Raw genomic sequence first — 20,225 nt, forward strand, 5'->3', positions numbered from 1 at the left:
GGACACATTTGTTGTTTAAATTTTCAGGATATAACTAAACTAAGATTCGTATCTGCAACATAAACAATTTGGTGGTTTGAGATGATTAATAATTCTGATATTGACTTACAATAGTTGGTAATTCCCACGCTGGCTGCAGCAGTCACTACAGCTAATTAGTGGCACTCTAATATTATTATCTTTTTTTGACCCCTTTATGAACACATTACTTTCCGAAATAGATGCTTAAACTAACACTTGTACACCCATGGATCAAGAAATAGACAATTTTTGTCTTTTTACATCATTTATCTATATGACTGATATGCTGAATTTGGGCACTCGGGACATAATTGAGTGTAAGCAGTACAGAGTTCAAGCCGTCTTTTAACTGATTAATGGCACCTTCAATCTAAAAGTCAATAAGGTGACTGAAAAAGAGAACTAAAATTTCGATACTTATTTCATCAATTAAAAAAAGATAAATTTCAAGCTGATACATGTGTGACTTTTTGCTGATATCTCGCACATAGACATGTAAGAATAAGTTTAAAGACACAACCAAACATTATCTTATCCAGAAAATAGCACAGTTACGCCTTGATCTTTTTAATATTTTGACAAGAACCATCAATAGAGCAGTCGTATTCAGATATAAAAATGACTTTTTGCTGGATTCTGTCACTTACTGGAATTGCTAATAATGACTAAAATGCTGAAAACAGTTACTCGCTCCAATCTACTAGTGTTATGTGAACAATATTTGAGCAAAATATGGCGAAATCAATGGAATTAGTCAATTGGAGGTTAAAATGGTTTGCTGATTTTTGGCACTCAGTTTAATTGCTCATAAGTCATATTCTGCTTGAGCCTGGAACTTCGTTTTTTCAAATCACAACTGCTGAATATTTTCACTTCATCCTATGTACAAATGTATGGTTGCACTTTAAAAAGCATTGCGACTTTTTCCTCATTTTGTGCACTCTACTTTGAAAAAGGTGAAATCAGCAACTCACCACACTTAAAAAAAAACGTGTCCTTATGCATAATTTTGCATATGCCCAATGCCCATAATATATTTTATGGGAGTAGCCGTAAGAAAAGCATGAGCCTAAAATGGACAGTTTTGGTTATTGTGACCCTCATGGACGTTTTTGAGGCCTAAACACTGGTAGAAATATAGACTGAGGGAAATTAGCATGACAAACGTGTCAAGTCAAAAATTTGGAAAAATCAGAAAAATTCGTTTGTCTATCATAGTCGCATCCAATGTCCTTCACATTTTCAAATGGCTTTGATGCGCAAAAAATTGAGTATTTGGTCTAAAAAATTAATCGGACTCCTGAAACCACAGAATGTGTTCACTATGGCAACGTGAAAGTTTTGCATTTTCAAAAAAGGAAAAAATTTCACCTCACACGGTTGCCTGTTTTTATCAACGGGGAATAAAATGAACATAAAAACAGGAAGAGAGTGCAATGATCTCAGGGGATAGTTTGTTAAAAATGAGAAAATGTTATGCAAATAAAAAAAGTAATCAACCAATCCCAAAATAGAGTGGACCGTGGCCAGTGCCTTCTTTTTGCAAACAAAATGAAATGATTTAAATCACTACCGTAGAATGGGGGAACTTCGCAATTTAAATCACTACAATCTCAATTAATGCAGAATGATACCGAGAATTAAATCGGTTGCTCGCTTTTCACTGGCGACTGGCGACGGTCCACTTTACAGTTTACCCAATTTTTAATTATGCGATTGGTGATAAACGTTACAATTTGGTGATAAACGTTACAATTTGAAGTTAGAAACCTACCGTTTGCGCAGAGATACATCGGTTGGGCCAGGATGAATATCAATAAACACTTGATGCTTAACATCCTGAGCAGCCAACAGTTATTGGTGTCTTGTAAATTAATATTTATAATAATCTTTAACAAAATCTTCGTTTTCAAAAGTCTTATCGAATATCAGAAAGAGAGAATAGCGTGGTTTTAGTCCGCATTCCATCTTCCATCACATAAATAATTCTTTTCGATCGTAAATACAAGTCCTATTCCTAATAATCTTAAAAAATAAATGACTTCAAGCACTCAGTGCTTGACTGAGTATCGACTACTAACTCAAAGGAATTGGGGCTGACTTTTATAGTGTCCATCCTTCTGCTCGAGAAAAGAAGAATACGTAATTTAGCTTTATTTGAAATTCTAGCTCATTCTGAGGGAAAAATTAATTCAGCCGATCGATCGATCTTAAAATAACACAATAGAGATTCAGCCGATCGATCAATCTTAAAATAACACAATAGAGATTCGATGGCATTATGAAACGATTTCTATTAGTAATCTCAACCAAAGTGTTAAATCAAAAAGGTATGGACATCACGAGACCGACCAAACAAATCAATCTGCTCCAAGGGATTGCAAACCAACAATGGATCAAACCACCTTGCTATTAATATCAAAACAAAGAACGGTGAAATCTGCCCCAAGGGATTGCAAACCAACAATGGATCAAACCACCTTGCTATTAATATCAAAACAAAGAACGGTGAAATCTGCCCCAAGGGATTGCAAACCAACGGTAATCGTACTCTAGTGCGACACGTACTCTAGTGCGAAGTCCGACAAAAACACCATCTGTCACACTACAGTACGTGTCGCACTACGATCCAGGTAGCGTACTCTAGTGCGACAGTGTCGATCTTGGAGGTTTCGCACTAGGGTACGTGTCGCACTAGGGTACGTGAACCCAAACCAACAATCCATTGAAGCATATCTGTAATATTTGAGCAGACTTAGAGGGAGTTTGAGGTGTTGTTCACTACCGTAAAATCAGTCTAAGACTTTCCTGGTTCTTACCCATGTAAACGTGTGTTAGGCAGTACCCTCGTCTCATTTGTCCCTACTGTGTACCCAAACACACTTGAATACCCAATCATGCAGCTGCTGTTTGTAGACACCAGAGTTGCCCCTTAGGCTCAGAGACATTACCCGTTTTCTTACTTTGTATTTGTAACACTACATTATAGTGTAACGCATCATATTATGCCCGTAATGCTTTGGCTTTATATTAAATTCTAAATTCCCCTAGTTACTGTCTCGGTAAAATAGTTTGTATTATATTTCTGGTGTGACAAGTAACGACAATTTGGATTTAGACTATTGGTGCTGACATCATGAAACCAGAAACACACTGTTCGGGGTTTTCCAGATATAATGAAATCATATCATAATATACGGTATTCACGGTTCTGTCAACTCAAGAAGATTACTCAACCATTCCTAAAAGAATGATACTAGATCTTGATATGATCACCTGGTTGCAAGGTGCCCTCTAAAACACGATAATCAAATGATGTGTCAACCGTCCGGCGCCCTGGAGGCACAGTAAAGGTGAGGTGCGTCGCTAAAAACTAAAGAGTTCTCGTCTTGGTTGGCGACTCTTTTCATCTTGATGAAATTCATGATTCTATTAGCTGAATAGTTAAATGAAATGGAGGTTCGCTGTACAAATGTTGTAACACCTGATTGACACCATCTGGCTGGATTGCCATTTTAAGTATATATAATATTTAGACTGACCCAAAATCCACTCACTTCAGATTTAACCACAGCCATGAACACTCTGCTCATACTAATCCTCTCACTAGCTTCCTGCTCGGGCTACACACTCCAGGCCGAGGAAGGTCTCCAGTCCCCTCGAGCTCTTTTCGCGCTCTTCCAGGAGTTTCAGGCTCAAGGTGGACGACTTTACAGCCTAGCTGAGGCACCAATGAGGATGAAACTCTTCAGGAAAAGCTTAAAAAAGATCGTAGAACTGAACTCGCAGCGCAACACATGGGAAGCTGGCCTGACACTCTTTGCAGACTTGACCGAGGAAGAGCAGGCCCAGTACAGAGGTATGAACGACTCCCTGTACACTCCATCAGGCAGAACAGCTCCCTCCTCCTCGCCTGGTGCTCCCACCTCTCTGGACTGGAGAGCAACTGGTCACGTGTCACCGGTCAAACTACAGAAGGGCTCTTCCTGCTGGACCTTCGCTACCGTCACCTGTCTTGAGGGGCTCTACAAGGGTCTGACAGGAGATTTGATGGAGTTTGCTGACCAGGAGCTCATGGATTGTGTATACCCCACAGACGATGACATTAGGAATGGAAGAGGGTTCTACACGGAGGCATTTGATTGGATCACGAAAACCGGACGACTTGGTCTGAGAAGTGAAGCACCCCACACAGGTAGAGATGGAGCTTGTAACTACGGGAGGAAAACTAACGCGTTAGCTGGGTATAAGCTGACTGGGTACATGGACACTGTGAGAAGTGAAGCTGGTGTAGTGGCTGGACTCTCTCAAGGTCCTGTTGCTCTTGCAATACAAATGTACAGGAGTAGCCTACAATATTACAAAAGAGGGATTTACAGGTACAGCACCTGCCCAGGGACTGGGGTAGACCACGCTGTGACTGCTGTAGGTTACACCCCGGAGGCTATAATCCTCAAGAACAGTTTCGGAACCAAATGGGGAGACCAAGGGTACATCTACTGGGCTCGAGGCATGGCCGGACACAATTGTCTTCTTTTCCAGGACGGGGCATATCCTCTTCTTGTCAAGGACAGCGAGGTGGAGATGGAGGAGTAAAGAATCCAAACTTTTGAAATTCAGTTTTTAAATTATGATGTGTGATGAAATATTTCAATAAAATCTTTGCTTTTTAATGGCTCATTGATTATATCTAGATGGTAGGTAAATGTAAATGGTCCAAAAGCTAAGCTAAAATAATTACCTTAGTCGGAAATATTATGGGGGGTCTAATTTGGTGTGAAAGCGGCAATGTGGTTATAATTGCGAAAAACAATGTATCAATATTTGAGATTTGAGATTTTTTCACGAAAGGAAAGTCGCAGTTAAAATTGTGGGGCGGTCGAATTTGTTTTTTTTTCGGGCCAAAGAACCATATTTATAACAGTCCATATTTTAACACCATATTGTTATTTATAACACCCATAATTCGTGACCCGACGAGCTAATCGACCGTCCTCCCACTCAGCAACGTCCTCCCACTCAGAAGTAGAAGAGAACCTCCTCTATTATTTATATATACAATTAAACCAAAACCCATACATGGGTAAAGTGGACCGCTGCTGGTGTCTCCCTTTCCCAAACAAAAGAGAATGATTTCAATTTGAATAACCGTCCTCGAATGCAGAATGATACCGAGAAAATGGTATCGAACATTAATTTGTGTCTCAGAAAATGATACCGAGAATGGTCGCTTGCTTTCCCTGTTCTGTGTTCTCTCGTACTTTATGAAAATGTCTCCCAAGAATGACAAAAAGAACAAATATTTAGTGAAAGCATTGTGCTCAAATCTTAGTGAACGTCATGATCTTTTCCCATTATTATTTTCGAACTACAGTCCAGGTAGCAACAAATCCGCACTTCCAGATGTGCGATTTAAACTATGTGTGTTTCACACGCACTGTCGAACTTCCTTCCACTACCTGAACTGAAGTTAGATACGTACAGACGCTTATGTGGAAATCTTAGGTGTATTATACCCAACAATGACCGGCGAACTGATAGCTACTTCAGAAGCAATGAAACTACGATCTTCTAAATAAAAGAAAAAAATCTTAGGTATAGTATATATGGACACGTTCATTTGAGTTTGAGGATATTGGTAAATATAAGTGACCCTATTAAAAGGCACAGTGTAGTTGACTTTGTCACACTATGAAATTACACAAACCCTTGATGGTTAGGATAATCGTCTCATCCTCTAGGCTAACTTTGTCACATAACGATAACTTAATCAGGTGATAAGATATCGCTTAAATACGGCCGGCACGGAAATGGTTAAATTGTCACACTATAAACATGTGACAGAGTAAATATGGACCCCTTGCTGCCGTTTTTGACCAAAATTTTGAGTGTCCAGTTGATTGGATGGGTACATATGACCATTACCTACATATTTCACGACTTTTTTCGTTAGATGGTGCACTCAGGTTTACTCTGTCACACATTTAAGAAAATATGTGAACAATGTTTAGGGAACCCTGATAAGCAATGCTGAGTAGTGTAGGTTTATTTAATGGCCAGGAAGTGCTAGGAATTGTTATTATATCATATAGTCGCAAGGAATTAAATTACAAAAGGCACAGACAAGTTTACTTTGTCACATAATCTTGATGATATCTGAACATGTGTGAAATTGAACGAATAATGATATACCTGCTTAAACCCTTTGTATTACGTACTATGGATCAAACAACACTGCTAGTACCATGCACCAGTCACATAAATCATTATCGGGTGGTAATATGTTAACAGTGTCACAATTAAACTACCGCAACATGGTCAAAAATAGGGTAATTTCGTCACAAAAATTATTATAACTCTGTCAGCTCCTTGCTGGAAAAATAACTAGTTTATCGAAATTTTGTTGATGATAAAGTTACATAATAGTATTCTAATAGAGGTATACTTCTTCAAAATAGGGGCAAGACATGTTTACTTTGTCACATCAGTTATTATAAGAGTTAGGTAATCGTCATCAGATTAACCGATCTTTTTCGAAGTATGGATCGATTAATATAGGCAATAAAGCATCCTAATTCCTGTGCCAATTTTAACACACTATCTTGATATTGTTGGGGCAGGAAAAGTTAATTTTGTCACATTTTCAGTGTCTTTGACAAATTAATCTAAAATTGTTAAACTTGAGCTCTGATGTTCTGGACAATATTCTACCAATCGCGAAATGTTGAATTCTAATAGAGTTATAGATCTTCAAAATAGGGGCAAGACATGTTTACTTTGTCACATCAGTTATTATTAGAGTTAGGTAATCGTCACCACATTAAAATATATTTTTTTGTAGTTTGGATTGATTTATTTAGGTAATAAAGCAGCCTATGCTAATTTTTACACACTATCTTGAAATTGTTGGGGCAGGAAAAGTTAATTTTGTCACATTTTTAGTGACTTTAGTCGGATCCCAACCGTTCTAAAAGGCTATCTCGTTAGCTTTTCGTGTTAAAAGCGATTTCTCAACGGTTATCACCTCTCTAGATGATTCTTAAAACATTTGGACTTCATTGCATTTTTGAAATAAATGCAATGAGGGCGTTTTCGGCCACACCCTTTTTCAGGGTTTCGCGGTCACTCGAATTTTTGTATTTCAGCCCAGGAAGGTCTTAAAGACTATTCCGATACACCAAAATGTGCCTAATAGCCATATTTATATACAACTTATGAAGCCACATATACCTTAAAATGCTTCGTTTCGGAAATATGGCCGAAAAACGATTTTTGGCTTGACGCAGTTCATAATTTCCGTGATTTTTGGCATTTCCGCCTAGGAAGGTCGTAGAGACTATTCTGATACACTAAAATGTACATAATGGCCACATTTATATACAACTTATAAAGCAACATATACCCTAAAAGACTTATTTTCGGAAATGTGGCTGAAAAACGGATTTTTGCCGAGCGAACAATGACAATATTCACAAATGGGCTATTGGACTGTTAACTAGAAAGGTCTTAAAGACTCATGAGCAACACAGCATTTGTCACAAGATGTAAGATGACTCACTTTGTGTCCAAAAACACCTACAAAAATCGGAGAATGATCTACTTTATTGGGCATCTCTCTTAATGGGCCAGGCCAGCAGCATATTTGTGTCTTACGAAAGGGCAATTTTTCAAAATTACGGTTTCTTTAGTAAAGTTCAATGGGTCAGTTTCTAACAGCAAATTGTTCGCAATTGCCGACTCATGCACATCATATACTCAAAAACGCTCACTTTAGGAGTCATTAATAAATAACTACTACAATATGATTTGTGAAAACTCCAACAATTTTTCCTTGGCACCAATTTAAATAAAATGTGTGAAGTGCCAGACCAAAATTCAACTTCAAACTTTTTATTCATTCATGCCATGAAACCATGATATATGTACCAAGAATACCGGACCTAAAATAAATCGGCACTGGATCCGGGCCAGATTGTTGCTTGACCGCTGACCAGTACCCCACTTTATAATTATGATTGATTTCGCTACCTCGACCAATATTGGTCTGTAATCCCTGGATTGAGATCTGTTGGCCGCAGTTTAATTTAGCTAATTTCCTATAATACCGCAGTGGTTTGGTTCCCACTTCAGAATGACCCCATATTCTTTTTTTCAGTCGCATAGATTTTCCCATCGTATGATAATGTGTGTCGTTCCCTCGTTTTTTAATCAAGTGGTGACTGGCTATTTCTTCTGTTATTTCAGCTGTGAGCTGCCTCGAGATCTTATCTGGGGCATGGGCACAAATACTAGAACATTAGAACTGTAATTCTAGAACCTCAGATTACATGTGAAATTTTTCCAGCTTTGGGTAAAGTGGATTTTAGAGCGGGAGGGGTCTAAATGACCAAAATCTGAACGATCTCTTACTGACGGGACACTAAGGGACAAGGGACGGATCTCGGGCCTAATAGCTGTTTTTTAATGAGAGGCTGGAGTCTGGACCTAGATGGTCAACGTGAGGATAGCATGAGGATTTAGGATGCTCTGCCTGCCTTTCGTGGGGTCTTGTAACCCCGAAAGCTGGTATATCTTATCTAAATTAACCTTGGTTACATCCCGTGCTGTTTCGAATATATAATTAGATTTATAGGTCCAATATCAAGCAAAAAAGTCTGATCTCCGGTACTGATGTTACACTAACATAATCTCCGACGCGAGGATCTCCGAAGTCCGATCTTAAAGTTGGATCTCAGAGCCAAAAAGAGGAACGTAAGCCTTGGTTCCCCTCTTTGAGAGTCAAACAGGAAATTCGGTGTTATAAACTCAAACTCGGATTCGTAGCACAATTGAAAAACCAAAGAACAAAAATCTTAATGAATTTCCCGACATCCTAAAATTAATATCAGGTCGTATTCGATTCAGTGGCCCAAACTCCAGTAGGTTACAAGACTTAAGTTCAAGTCGAGGAACACTTTGATTAAGAATGATCCTTGTCTAGTTGGAGTTTTCGCATATCAAGCAGTAGTTATCTACTAATCACTCCTAAACTGAGCGTTTTAGAGTCGAATATCGAACCCTGCCATTCGGCCAAGTAATCTTAATCTGAAGTTCTAGAATAACAGTTCTAATGTTCTAGTACTAATGTATTGTGTCCTAGATAAGATCTCGAGGCAGCTGTAATAACAAAAGAGCTAGCCAGTAACCACTTGATTAAAAAACGAGGGAATGACACACATTATCATACGATGGGAAAATCTATGCGAACCAAACCACTGTGGTATTACTATTATGGTAAATGAGCAAAATTTAACTGCAGCCAACAGATCTCAATCCAGGGATTACAGACCAATATTGGTCGAGGCAGTGAAGTCAATTATAATTATAAAGTGGGGTACTGGTCAGCGGTCAAGCAACAATCTGGCCCGGATCCAGTGCCGATTTATTTTAGGTCCGGTATTCTTGGTACATATATCATGGTTTCATGGCATGAATAAATAAAAAGTTTGAAGTTGAATTTTGGTCTGGCACGTCACACATTTTACACCTCTGGGACGACTTTCGCAAATGCGAGAGGAATGACCCCGAGGAGGGCTCCATTGGTTTTAGTAGGTTGCATATTTAAATTAAAAAAAAAAAAAAAAAAAAAAAAAAAAAACATTATAATTATAAAGTGGGGTATTGGTCAGTGGTCAAGCAACAATCTGGCCCGGATCCAGTTCCGAGTTATTTTAGGTCCCGTATTCTTAGTACATATCATGGTTTTATGGAATGAATAAATAAAAAGTTGAATTTTGGTCATTACATTTTGGCTAAATTGGTGCCAAGGAAAAATTGTTGGAGTTTTCACAAATCATGTAGTAGTTATTTATTAATGACTCCTAAAGTGAGCGTTTTTGAGTATATTATGATGTGCATGAGTCGGCAATTGCGAACAATTTGCTGTTAGCAACTGACCCATTGACCTTTACTAAAGAAACCGTAATTTTGAAAAATTGCCCTTTCGTAAGACACAAATATGCTGCTGGCCTGGCCCATTAAGAGAGATGCCCAATAAAGTAGATCAATCTCCAATTTTTGTAGGTGTTTCTGGACACAAAGTGAGTCATCTTACATCTTGTGACAAATGTTGTGTTGCTCATGAGTCTTTAAGACCTTTCTAGTTAACAGTCCAATAGCCCATTTGTGAATATTGTCATTCAAGTTCGCTCGGCAAAAATCCGTTTTTCAGCCACATTTCCGAAAATAAGTCTTTTAGGGTATATGTTGCTTTATAAGTTGTATATAAATGTGGCCATTATGTACATTTTAGTGTATCAGAATAGTCTCTACGACCTTCCTAGGCGGAAATGCCAAAAATCACGGAAATTATGAACTGCGTCAAGCCAAAAATCGTTTTTCGGCCATATTTCCGAAACGAAGCATTTTAAGGTATATTTTGCTTCATAAGTTGTATATAAATGTGGCTATTAGGCACATTTTGGTGTATCGGAATAGTCTTTAAGACCTTCCTGGGCTGAAATACAAAAATTCGAGTGACCGTGAAACCCTGAAAAAGGGTGTGGCCGAAAACGCCCTCATTGCATTTATTTCAAAAATGCAATGAAGTCCAAATGTTTTAAGAATCATCTAGAGAGGTGATAACCGTTGAGAAATCGCTTTTAACACGAAAAGCTAACGAGATTCCGTTTCGTCTCAGACTACTTAGACAAATTTAACCTGAAATTGTTAAACTTGAGCTCTGGTGTTCTGGACAATATTCTACCAATCGTTTCTGAAAGAATGCTGAATTCTAATAGAGTTATAGATCTTCAAAATAGGAGCAAGACATGTTTACTTTGTCACATCAGTTATTATTACAGTTAGGTAATCGTCATCACATTAACATATATTTTTTTGTAGTTTGGATTGATTTATTTAGGTAATAAGGCAGCCTATGCTGATTTTTACACACTATCTTGAAATTTTTGGGGCAGGAAAAGTTAATTTTGTCACATTTTTAGTGACTTTGACAAATTTAACCTAAAATTGTTAAACTTGAGCTCTGATGTTCTGGACAATATTCTACCAATTTTTTCTGAAAGAATGTTGAATTCTGATAGAGTTATGGAATATATAGATCTTCAAAATAGGGGCAAGACATGTTTACTTTGTCACATCAGTTATTATAAGAGTTATTATAAGAGACTATTTCATTATGTAATCATTGTTTTTAACCTATTTACGATTTCGTATAATTTTTTGTGACAATGTAAACATCAACTGATCTTAACTTGCATCAACTACATTGTCATCATGTAAAGTTTTCCCGCCTTTCAAACCAAAATCAGATATAAATAATTCGCCCAAAATTTTAAATTCCATATATTGTGACAGAATTAACCTCATTTCCCAATAACCAAGTGCCTGTATTAGCTAACTATTCAAAGCAATATATTTTAGGGCTATGATTGGTACTCCGTACTTTGTAGATCAACCATCAAATAATGAGTAAAAAGGGTTTTGAGGACACCTCACAGTAGAATAGAGGTATGGTATTCTGAGTGTGACAAAGTTACCCAAATATTGCCTTGTAACCGTTCGATCCGTGCCCTTTAACCAATTTTGTATCATAATTGTTAGATTGACCTAATCTACTATGTTTCAGACCAAGGAATGATAATTAGACAACTGCAGTTAACTAAGTCACACAAAATGTGACATTTGAAACATTATAGTGCCTAACAACAATAGATTTTCTTTCTGAGCAGTGCATATGGGAGTATGGGTTACGTGGCTAATGTTCAGAACTTCTAAACGTGCTAGGTTAATAGATGTCAAAATTAAGCCACTATCGTCAAAAACGCTATTATTTTTGTTTACCAATATCCTCAAACTCAAATGAACGTGTCCATATAGGAATACAAGGAACACAAGGAATACAAATTCAAAATCTTAAGTTACAACAGTAACTGTTAAGATAATAACAATATCATAAGATTTAGATTTATAATATTTTTATTTTAATATAATTTACTAAAAAGAAAAAGAAAGATTTTTTAAATAAATATTTTGTTTACAGTCCCCTTGTTAATGCTTGAGCCAGAAAGTCCACATACCGATATAGATAATTTCAGTACTTTGCGCTTTTAACCAGATATATTCAGTTGATTCTAATTTAATTATCATTGAATTGCGGTTAGGTTCTTCCATATTTTTAAAAATTTTATGATTTTGGGCCCACAGGTTTCTTGATTTAATGTCCTCTAAGACTGATGAAATGTTAGCTCTGCACAACCAGTGAAATAATTTCCCTACGATTCAACTGTCGGTGAATTAATGTCACATTTGAAGGCCTATTGCAAGTGCCTTAGGTATAGCACAAAACTCCAGGAGTCCAGGGGCTGGAAGTAAAATTAATGTCAAAATAAGACCCTGAGAGTTTAGGCCGAACTGAAGTTTATTCAGGTTTGTTAATGAGTCAGGCATTGACTCATTGAATTTCGATCTATGCCTTTTCTCTCCAACACTACTCAGTCTAAATTTAGAAAATGTAGCAGACTTCATGTTTACGTGGAATGTTTACTCTCTTTAACACACCACACGAAAGTGTTCACATTCCATTCGAAAGTAGACACGTACGGAAAATAAATTGCGTGAGCCCGTTAGTTTGTGTAGGTTTAGTTGCAGAATCGGGTAACTTTCTGTATGCGAATAATTTTGCAGTTAAAATCAGAATAATTGCGTGATCACACAATTCGCGATATTATGTCAGACCTAAAAGTTCAAATATTGAAATACCGCTCTTGTACAGTTGTCCTTTAAAAGTAAAATACAATTTTTAAGTAAAATAAAATAAGAAAAACGGACCCTGAAAATATATCTACGCTATTATCAATCTACGAAATTCGTCGCATGTCATCAGTCATGTCAAATCTTGATTAGGAGATACCTACCTTGAGATTAGCAAGTTATTATGTTTCTCAACATTTCAGAGTTTTCAGCGCTATAATATTTTCCGGTATGATTGTGGGGGAAGCTATGTCCTATCTTGGTGATTACACAAAAGCAACAGTGTCCGCTGCTAAGATCTTCAAGCTCATCTACAATGTGCCTGCTATTGACGCTAACTCTAGTGATGGTTTGAAGGAGGTATGATTATTTTGTTCTTAATGGTACAATGTTCATAGACTCTCGCCTCTCAGTTAGTATACCAAGCTCAAGTATTAAGTTCTTCATATTTCGTATCAGTAATCAGAGTGTAATATTCTAGTGTATTCTGTCTATGACAGTGGAATTTGTTTGCCTCATTCGTATTTTGCATTTGTTGATTATTCATTACTGATAGCAATTAGGAGGTCTCATTAACGATATTATTTCATATTTGTTGATTCTGGAGCGCGAAAAAGTTAGGCCTAATTTGTATGAAAACTACGCTATCGTTACTACTTTAAACTTTTAAAACTCTCACGCGCGCGCATGTGTTAGCACGTGAATTTAAACTAGCGAACGTAAACATTGGTAAAGTATAAAATGAATGGACGCTAAAACATGATGTGACAGAACTAAGTTTGGTCGGTTAAGAAATTGAAGCGATCATTTCCATCACGACAATGAATTGGACATTGCTAACAGTTACGATATCTATTACTGTCAATTATATTCTCACAATATCGATTCCCCAGTTTGCAGTGGAGGGAAAGCTGAAATTCTCAGATGTGGTGTTCAACTACCCTACCAGACTTAACCATCCTGTATTGCAAGGTTCATTTGCAAAACTCTGTATTTTTACTCACTTCGAGGGATGAGATTTCAAGTATAATATGAAAGTAAAAACTAAAACTGTTGAGTGTTCCAGTGAACAAAACAGTCGAAGATTAGAACCATGATGTTTCAGAATAAAATCTTAAAACAATTATTATAACAGCTGTTGAACTTCTTAGGACTCAGCTTAGAGGCACTCAGAGGACAGACAGTAGCTCTAGTAGGTCAGAGTGGGTGTGGCAAAAGTACAACAATTCAACTTACTGAGAGATTCTACGATTCTCTCGGCGGATCTGTGGTAAGTAGAGAAATGTTTTTTTTAAAACAATCTTTTTGTTTATTCTTCTTGATTTTTTGAATGGTCAATGGTCATCAGTTTGAGATCTTCTTTACTATTGGCATCGTTTTGTAATTTGTTCTTTTTTTTCTCTTTTAGATCACCGTAGTCTAATATAATAGAGTTTTTACATCGGCAGTTAACAGTTTTTCCTTTCAGTTTTTGGACGATAAAGAGTTGAAGCAAATAAATGTATCGTATCTTCGCAAACAAATTGGACTTGTTTCGCAGGAGCCGATTCTATTTGATACTTCGATTGCAGGTACGAATTATGATTTACCAAATTGATCATTTTCAAAGCGATTTCAGATTAGTTCGAAAAATTACCAATAATCGAAACGCATTGAAATGTGACTTATGTATTGAAGTTCAAGATTAAAAAAAGACTAAACCAGAACCATTCAGAGAACATAATGTACGGCGATCTTGATCGTCAGATCAGTGAATCTGAGATTATTGAAGTTGCAAAGTCTGCTAACATTCACGAGTTTGTTGACAATCTTCCAGAGGTTGGCAAGGATTTTAAGAAGGACGTTTTAAGTGATTAAATAGGGTTAAATATACTCATTAAACTTTCAATTCTTATTTAAACTGCTTGCAGCTTTACTACATTTTCTGCTTAAAACATGTAATATTTGATCTAAGTAATTCATCCCGACACTCCCCCCTAGAAATATCAGACACGAGTAGGTGAGAAAGGGGGCCAGTTATCAGGAGGTCAGAAACAGAGGATTGCAATAGCAAGAGCTCTGATCAGGAACCCTAAGATACTTCTGTTAGATGAGGCTACCAGCGCACTCGACACTGAGAGTGAGAAGGTATGATCACCAGACTACTTCTAATATTCGGTCTTAGTTTTCTGAACTTACATTTCGGATTTAGTGAAATGTTTTAAAGTATTGCTGTGAATTCGGTCTTAGTTTTCTGAACTTACATTTCGGATTTAGTGAAATATTTTAAAGTATTGCTGTGAATTCGGTCTTAGTTTTCTGAACTTACATTTCGGATTTAGTGAAATATTTTAAAGTATTGCTGTGAATTCGGTCTTAGTTTTCTGAACTTACATTTCGGATTTAGTGAAATATTTTAAAGTATTGCTGTGAATTCGGTCTTAGTTTTCTGAACTTACATTTCGGATTTAGTGAAATATTTTAAAGTATTGCTGTGAATTCGGTCTTAGTTTTCTGAACTTACATTTCGGATTTAGTGAAATGTTTTAAAGTATTGCTGTGTTAGCCTAGAGATTTGGCTTCTAGCTTTTGAAAAGTAATGAATTAGACTACTAGGTCTCTTGCCATATTCATAGTTTACCAGGTCACCTGTACACTGTACACTATATTTCTGGTAATATAGCCACGATTACTGTCATATATCCTTCACGTGACGTCACACTCCCTAACGTGACGTCACACTCCCTCACGTGACGTCACAATGTTACCCGTCTCGAACTGACTTCGTCTCCCACACTAGATTGTTCAAGAAGCCCTGGATAAAGCTAGGAAAGGAAGGACTTGTCTTGTGATCGCGCACAGACTCTCTACCATACACACTGCTGACATGATATGTGAGTGCTGGCAATTTGGGCTTGATCCTTACATACTTTACATATTATCATGATTAATGGTAACATGCCAAACTTTTCCAGATTCTATTCACAGTAGGTTTCGGGCCTGGATACTGACAAAGTCTGCCAACTCTATAGTCTATATGAATTTTTCTTGTATCACGTTGTGACCCTCATATCATTTCATTTAGTGGGGGCCTAGTATCAGGGCGAAAGTCACGATACAACCGTGCACTTGTGCGCGGCGGGCCTACGACGTGAGGCAAACTTTTTCCTGATTTGGCCATACAATCTATCATTGCATGACCCTACAAATATAACCAATTTCCTTGAAACAGGTGTTATAGATGAAGGTAAAGTAGCAGAACAAGGTACACATCAGGAGTTGATGTTCCGACGGGGAATGTACTATGCGCTCAACTCTCAAAATACCGAGGATGCCGAGAGCTAACATACTTTAAAGAGCTAACATACTTCAAGATTTAGATTAATGAGATATTATTTGCTTGCTGTGCAGTTGGCTGGAGAGACTGGACTGTTGAGGATTGCACTTGTTCTAGAGAGTGTAGAAAAAGAGATTTGAGATGTCTAGGAAAGCAGGAAAATAGACGCAGTTGTCTGTAAGAGATGTAACTTAATGCAACTTAATTTGTATGGTACCTGCAACTTAATTTGTATGGTACCTGTTATAGCAGGTATGTTTTGAGACAGAAGTAACTACCCACACGCAACCTTTTAATAACTCACGTAATTCGTATCAGAATTGTTCAAAAATTTCAGAGAAATTCTAATACGAATTACTTTAGTTATTAAAGGGTTGCGTGTGGGTAGTTACTTCTGGGCCACCCTGTATGATGAATTTTAATGAATTTATCGGAACCAAAAATGTTGGCAATATTTTATTGTATATCTAGTGCAACAGTTCAATACTTATGATAATAATCCAGTTTCAATTAATTTCAATTTTAACTCGACAATTGTTTAATCGTTATTACCACAGAAAGACTGGTTGTATAAATTATAAAATTAAAAGTAGGATTTTATAACGTTGAACTTGTATAGATGTTGAATGGATTATGTTTTTATATACTTGCTGTACAATTTAAAATTGACAATGTACATTTATCATGACTATGAAAAAATATAGTTAGACTATAATGATTCTGGTGTGATGATTTGTCAGTGTTATTAACCACGGTACTAATTATAAGACAGGTGTTAGTTAATGCAAGTACCGGGCAATAATCACCTTTCCCATGTCAATGATATTTAGTACTTTATTTCCTCCAAGAAATTATTAATTTAGAGCTCCTTTTGACTTGGCTAGAACTATACATGGGAGGCCCCGGTTATACAAAGAGAGTCTATCGAGCGCCTTAAAATTTGCTTTTAGGGAAATTCTTCATGCTAATTCGTATTTCATTCTTCATGGTATTGTGAATTTAATCAAGACTTTCAATTTTGTTGGGTTGACACAAATTGATACAACAATGTAGAGCAAGAATATTGATCGACTAATAGTAGTACATTTAATGTACAAAAACCTTATTACTAAAAAATTATCATATAACAATGGAAGTAAGATTTTTGTACTATACTAATTAATTGACACGGGAAAACATCTTCTCATAACCTATTTAATGGAAATATCTTTGTCTCTAAATCTATGATGGTGCAATCACCTTTCAAAGTCTCTAAGCAATGGTGCAGGTGGAATGGAGTATCACAGTGTCTCGACCTTTAACAGGTTGGCCGTCACGAATTGTGGAGGAAGTCTGGTCTGAAAACAATATCTTTTAACTATCGTGTTCAAACAATTTATAACGTAGCCAACTGGAAAACTACTTTAAACTTGCACGTGTAAATATTAATATAAAAGGAAATGTCGAGTCTTACTCTATAATACAACAATTAATTAATTAAAATGGAATATATCTATTATAGCAAGTAACAACACGGTATTAGCAGGAATTTTCGTGGATATGTGACCTGGAAAACGACAACGTAATTTTGTACAATAGATATTAATTGAGAATAAGGAACTACGATAATCAACTACATTTTTATTATTCTTAGATCTAGCATGCTGAGACTAATAAATTAAGACAAAGAACTTACTGGATTATTGCGACTAGCAAGCTTATCAAAACATAACGTGGCCGGTCCAAGTATCTGAACAACCCTATCGACTGTGCTGACCTAAAACTGACTCTTTCTCCTATTGTCATCCCCATGTATCGTCTCCGAACCTCACAGAGTCCTGAGTCTGCTGCTCATTATCGTTAAACTCTGCCGCTCATTATCCATTTTTACGATCCATAGACCACCGTCTGAGACTGTGATTATAGGCTGATCTGCTATCAGGTGTTCTTTTGTGGTGTTCTGATTGGACACCTCCATGGAATGTCATCAACCGTGTCGAATTGTCGCTTCGTTAAACACAAAAATATTTGTTTGTTAATCAAACTTAAGCCTCTTCTCTAATTCAGTTACACTTCTTATATAAATGATCTGCTAAACTTAAAGAGACATATCTTAAACATAAAATCATTCAAGCACAGAATGACTGCAAATTTTCGAGGTTCATTATACTAGATAAATATTAATGAACATCAAAAACTTTTCGGATAGAATCAATAAGTATATTGATGATAATTATTAGACAGAACCCATGATCAAAATTCCCGTAATAATATGGCAACTATAAACATTCTGTTACTTAAATATCACACCAGTCATCGTTAATACATTTTAATAATGTATTTTAATGTAAATTTCCAATTTTCAAGACTACCCAAATTTGCTCACAAAAAAATTAATTTGGTACAATACAGTGAATGTAGTGGTCAGAATATCCACAAATTTGTTCATCTAAAGATAATACCCTAATATGTTATTGTACGCTTTAAGAACCCAAAATTAACATTAAATCATATTGTTCACGTCCACTCCAGTGGTCACAGGTCAGGAATTTATCCGATAGGATGGTGTTGAGAGATGACCATGCTTTTATCTTCCTTGAAATTCCTTGGCGTACCCTGCTGACTGAAAATAAATAGGAATCAAAGTATAGCAGGAATAATAAAATCCAATCCAGTGCAAATATCGGCTACAAGTACAACAATGAACATAATATTGCTATGAAGATAAGGCAATAGCGAAACGTTTCAATGCATACTTCTCTAATATACAATATAGCAACCAACCTCAAATCAGGTATAAAAAAGAAGCATCTAAGGGGTCGTTCACATATTACGTAATCATTTTTTGAAACATTTTTCCCCCCCCCCCCCCCCCTCCGTACTCAGTTTTACAAACAGCTATTATGTCAAAATTACACTAGCGTAATCATTCGGAAACCCCCCCCCCCCCTCAGCTGATTACGTAATATGGAATTAAACTGGAATTAAACTGGAATTAAACTTGAAATTACCAAGGAGAACACTAACGGACTCGTTTTGGCTATACATCAATTCATAAATAAGTTCATATATGAAACAAAAGCCGAATAAAAGTATGAAAATAAAATCTTAAAATTTAACCGCGTTACAATATCACGAAGTGGAAATAAAATCAAATATAATACTATAATTTAAATGCTAATAGAAATTCTGGATGTGTGCATAAAAGCAAGTCCAAGGAGATATGTTAAACTACATAAGGTGATGAGACGTTGAAGGAGATGAGTAGGGGACGTGAAGCGAGGATTAGGACTTAATCATAGGATTTCGAAGGTTTGAAGAGTCTGTTAGGTGGTGATTGCTAGGACTTCATAGGAGGTGATAACTAGGACTTCTTTTCAGGAGGATGTCGAAGGTGAAAGGATTCTGTGAGGTACTTTCCAAATTCAGTAGCATGGAATGAGTTCATGATGGCCCCATATTCTTTGAGCATTATGAGGCTTTTAAGGTTGTCTGAGAGGTTGGACCGGAGGGAGTTGTAGCTGGGGCATTCATTTATAACGTGGTCCTCGGTTTCAAGGATAGGTGTTTCAAAGAATGGTAGTTCTTCGAAGAACCGCATGACGTCGGTGTCTGAGGAGCAGCAAAAGCGACATGTTTTCAGTGCTGTGTTGTAGCGATCTCCAGTGTAGCGACCTTTCTCAATCCTCAGATCGTGACTGCTAGATCGAAGTTTTGCAATGTTAGCTCTTTTGACCCTGCATGGGAGCTGTAAGTACAGTTCTTCACCAAACTCAGCTTTGACCACAGTGTAGAATGAAATTTTAGGCTGGTTGTGAAGATCCTTCTTCCAGTGGTTGACAAATGTTTCGTGTATGTGTTCACGAGCCGCAAGGGTGTGGGGTAGGTGTGGCTTAGCGACAGTGCTCGTCTTGATGATAGTAGACCATGCATCATACCAGGTAAGGTTCAGTTGTTTCTGTTCCTGAAATGTATGGTGCAAGAGGGTGTTCACGTTACCTACAACCGCTTGTGATGCTCTACAGAAGTAGGCAATACATTGAGGGAGGACGGTTACTGTCCAGGGGGTTCTACCTGTATCTCCGTAGCAGAAGTTGTTATTTGCCTTTTTGTGGACACCCAATATCCATTTAAGAATTTTCAAGTGAGTAGTTTCAAG

The 20,225-nt window shown here is 37.0% G+C and overlaps 1 protein-coding gene across 3 annotated transcripts in view; it reads left to right on the top strand.

Moving 5' to 3' along the window:
• The window catches only part of LOC134814925 (ATP-dependent translocase ABCB1-like), a 56,441-nt gene extending 39,353 nt beyond the window's left edge, over positions 1-17,088 (top strand). The window contains exons 26-34 of one of the 3 annotated variants that reach the window (XM_063823268.1): positions 12,975-13,131; positions 13,665-13,743; positions 13,923-14,041; positions 14,240-14,342; positions 14,486-14,589; positions 14,752-14,898; positions 15,551-15,644; positions 15,983-16,343; positions 16,476-17,088. In XM_063823268.1, the coding sequence (XP_063679338.1) occupies positions 12,975-13,131; positions 13,665-13,743; positions 13,923-14,041; positions 14,240-14,342; positions 14,486-14,589; positions 14,752-14,898; positions 15,551-15,644; positions 15,983-16,095 (916 nt within the window). In that variant the 3' untranslated portion in view covers positions 16,096-16,343; positions 16,476-17,088. The remainder of the gene's footprint in view (positions 1-12,974; positions 13,132-13,664; positions 13,744-13,922; positions 14,042-14,239; positions 14,343-14,485; positions 14,590-14,751; positions 14,899-15,550; positions 15,645-15,982; positions 16,344-16,475) is intronic. The other 2 variants (XM_063823266.1, XM_063823269.1) reach the window with 2 other exon arrangements.
• The last annotated feature ends 3,137 nt before the right edge of the window (positions 17,089-20,225 follow it).

The sequence above is a fragment of the Bolinopsis microptera genome, chromosome 5, assembly GCF_026151205.1.
Source record: "Bolinopsis microptera isolate Bmic1 chromosome 5, MBARI_Bmic_1.0, whole genome shotgun sequence".
NCBI classification, from domain to species: domain Eukaryota; kingdom Metazoa; phylum Ctenophora; class Tentaculata; order Lobata; family Bolinopsidae; genus Bolinopsis; species Bolinopsis microptera.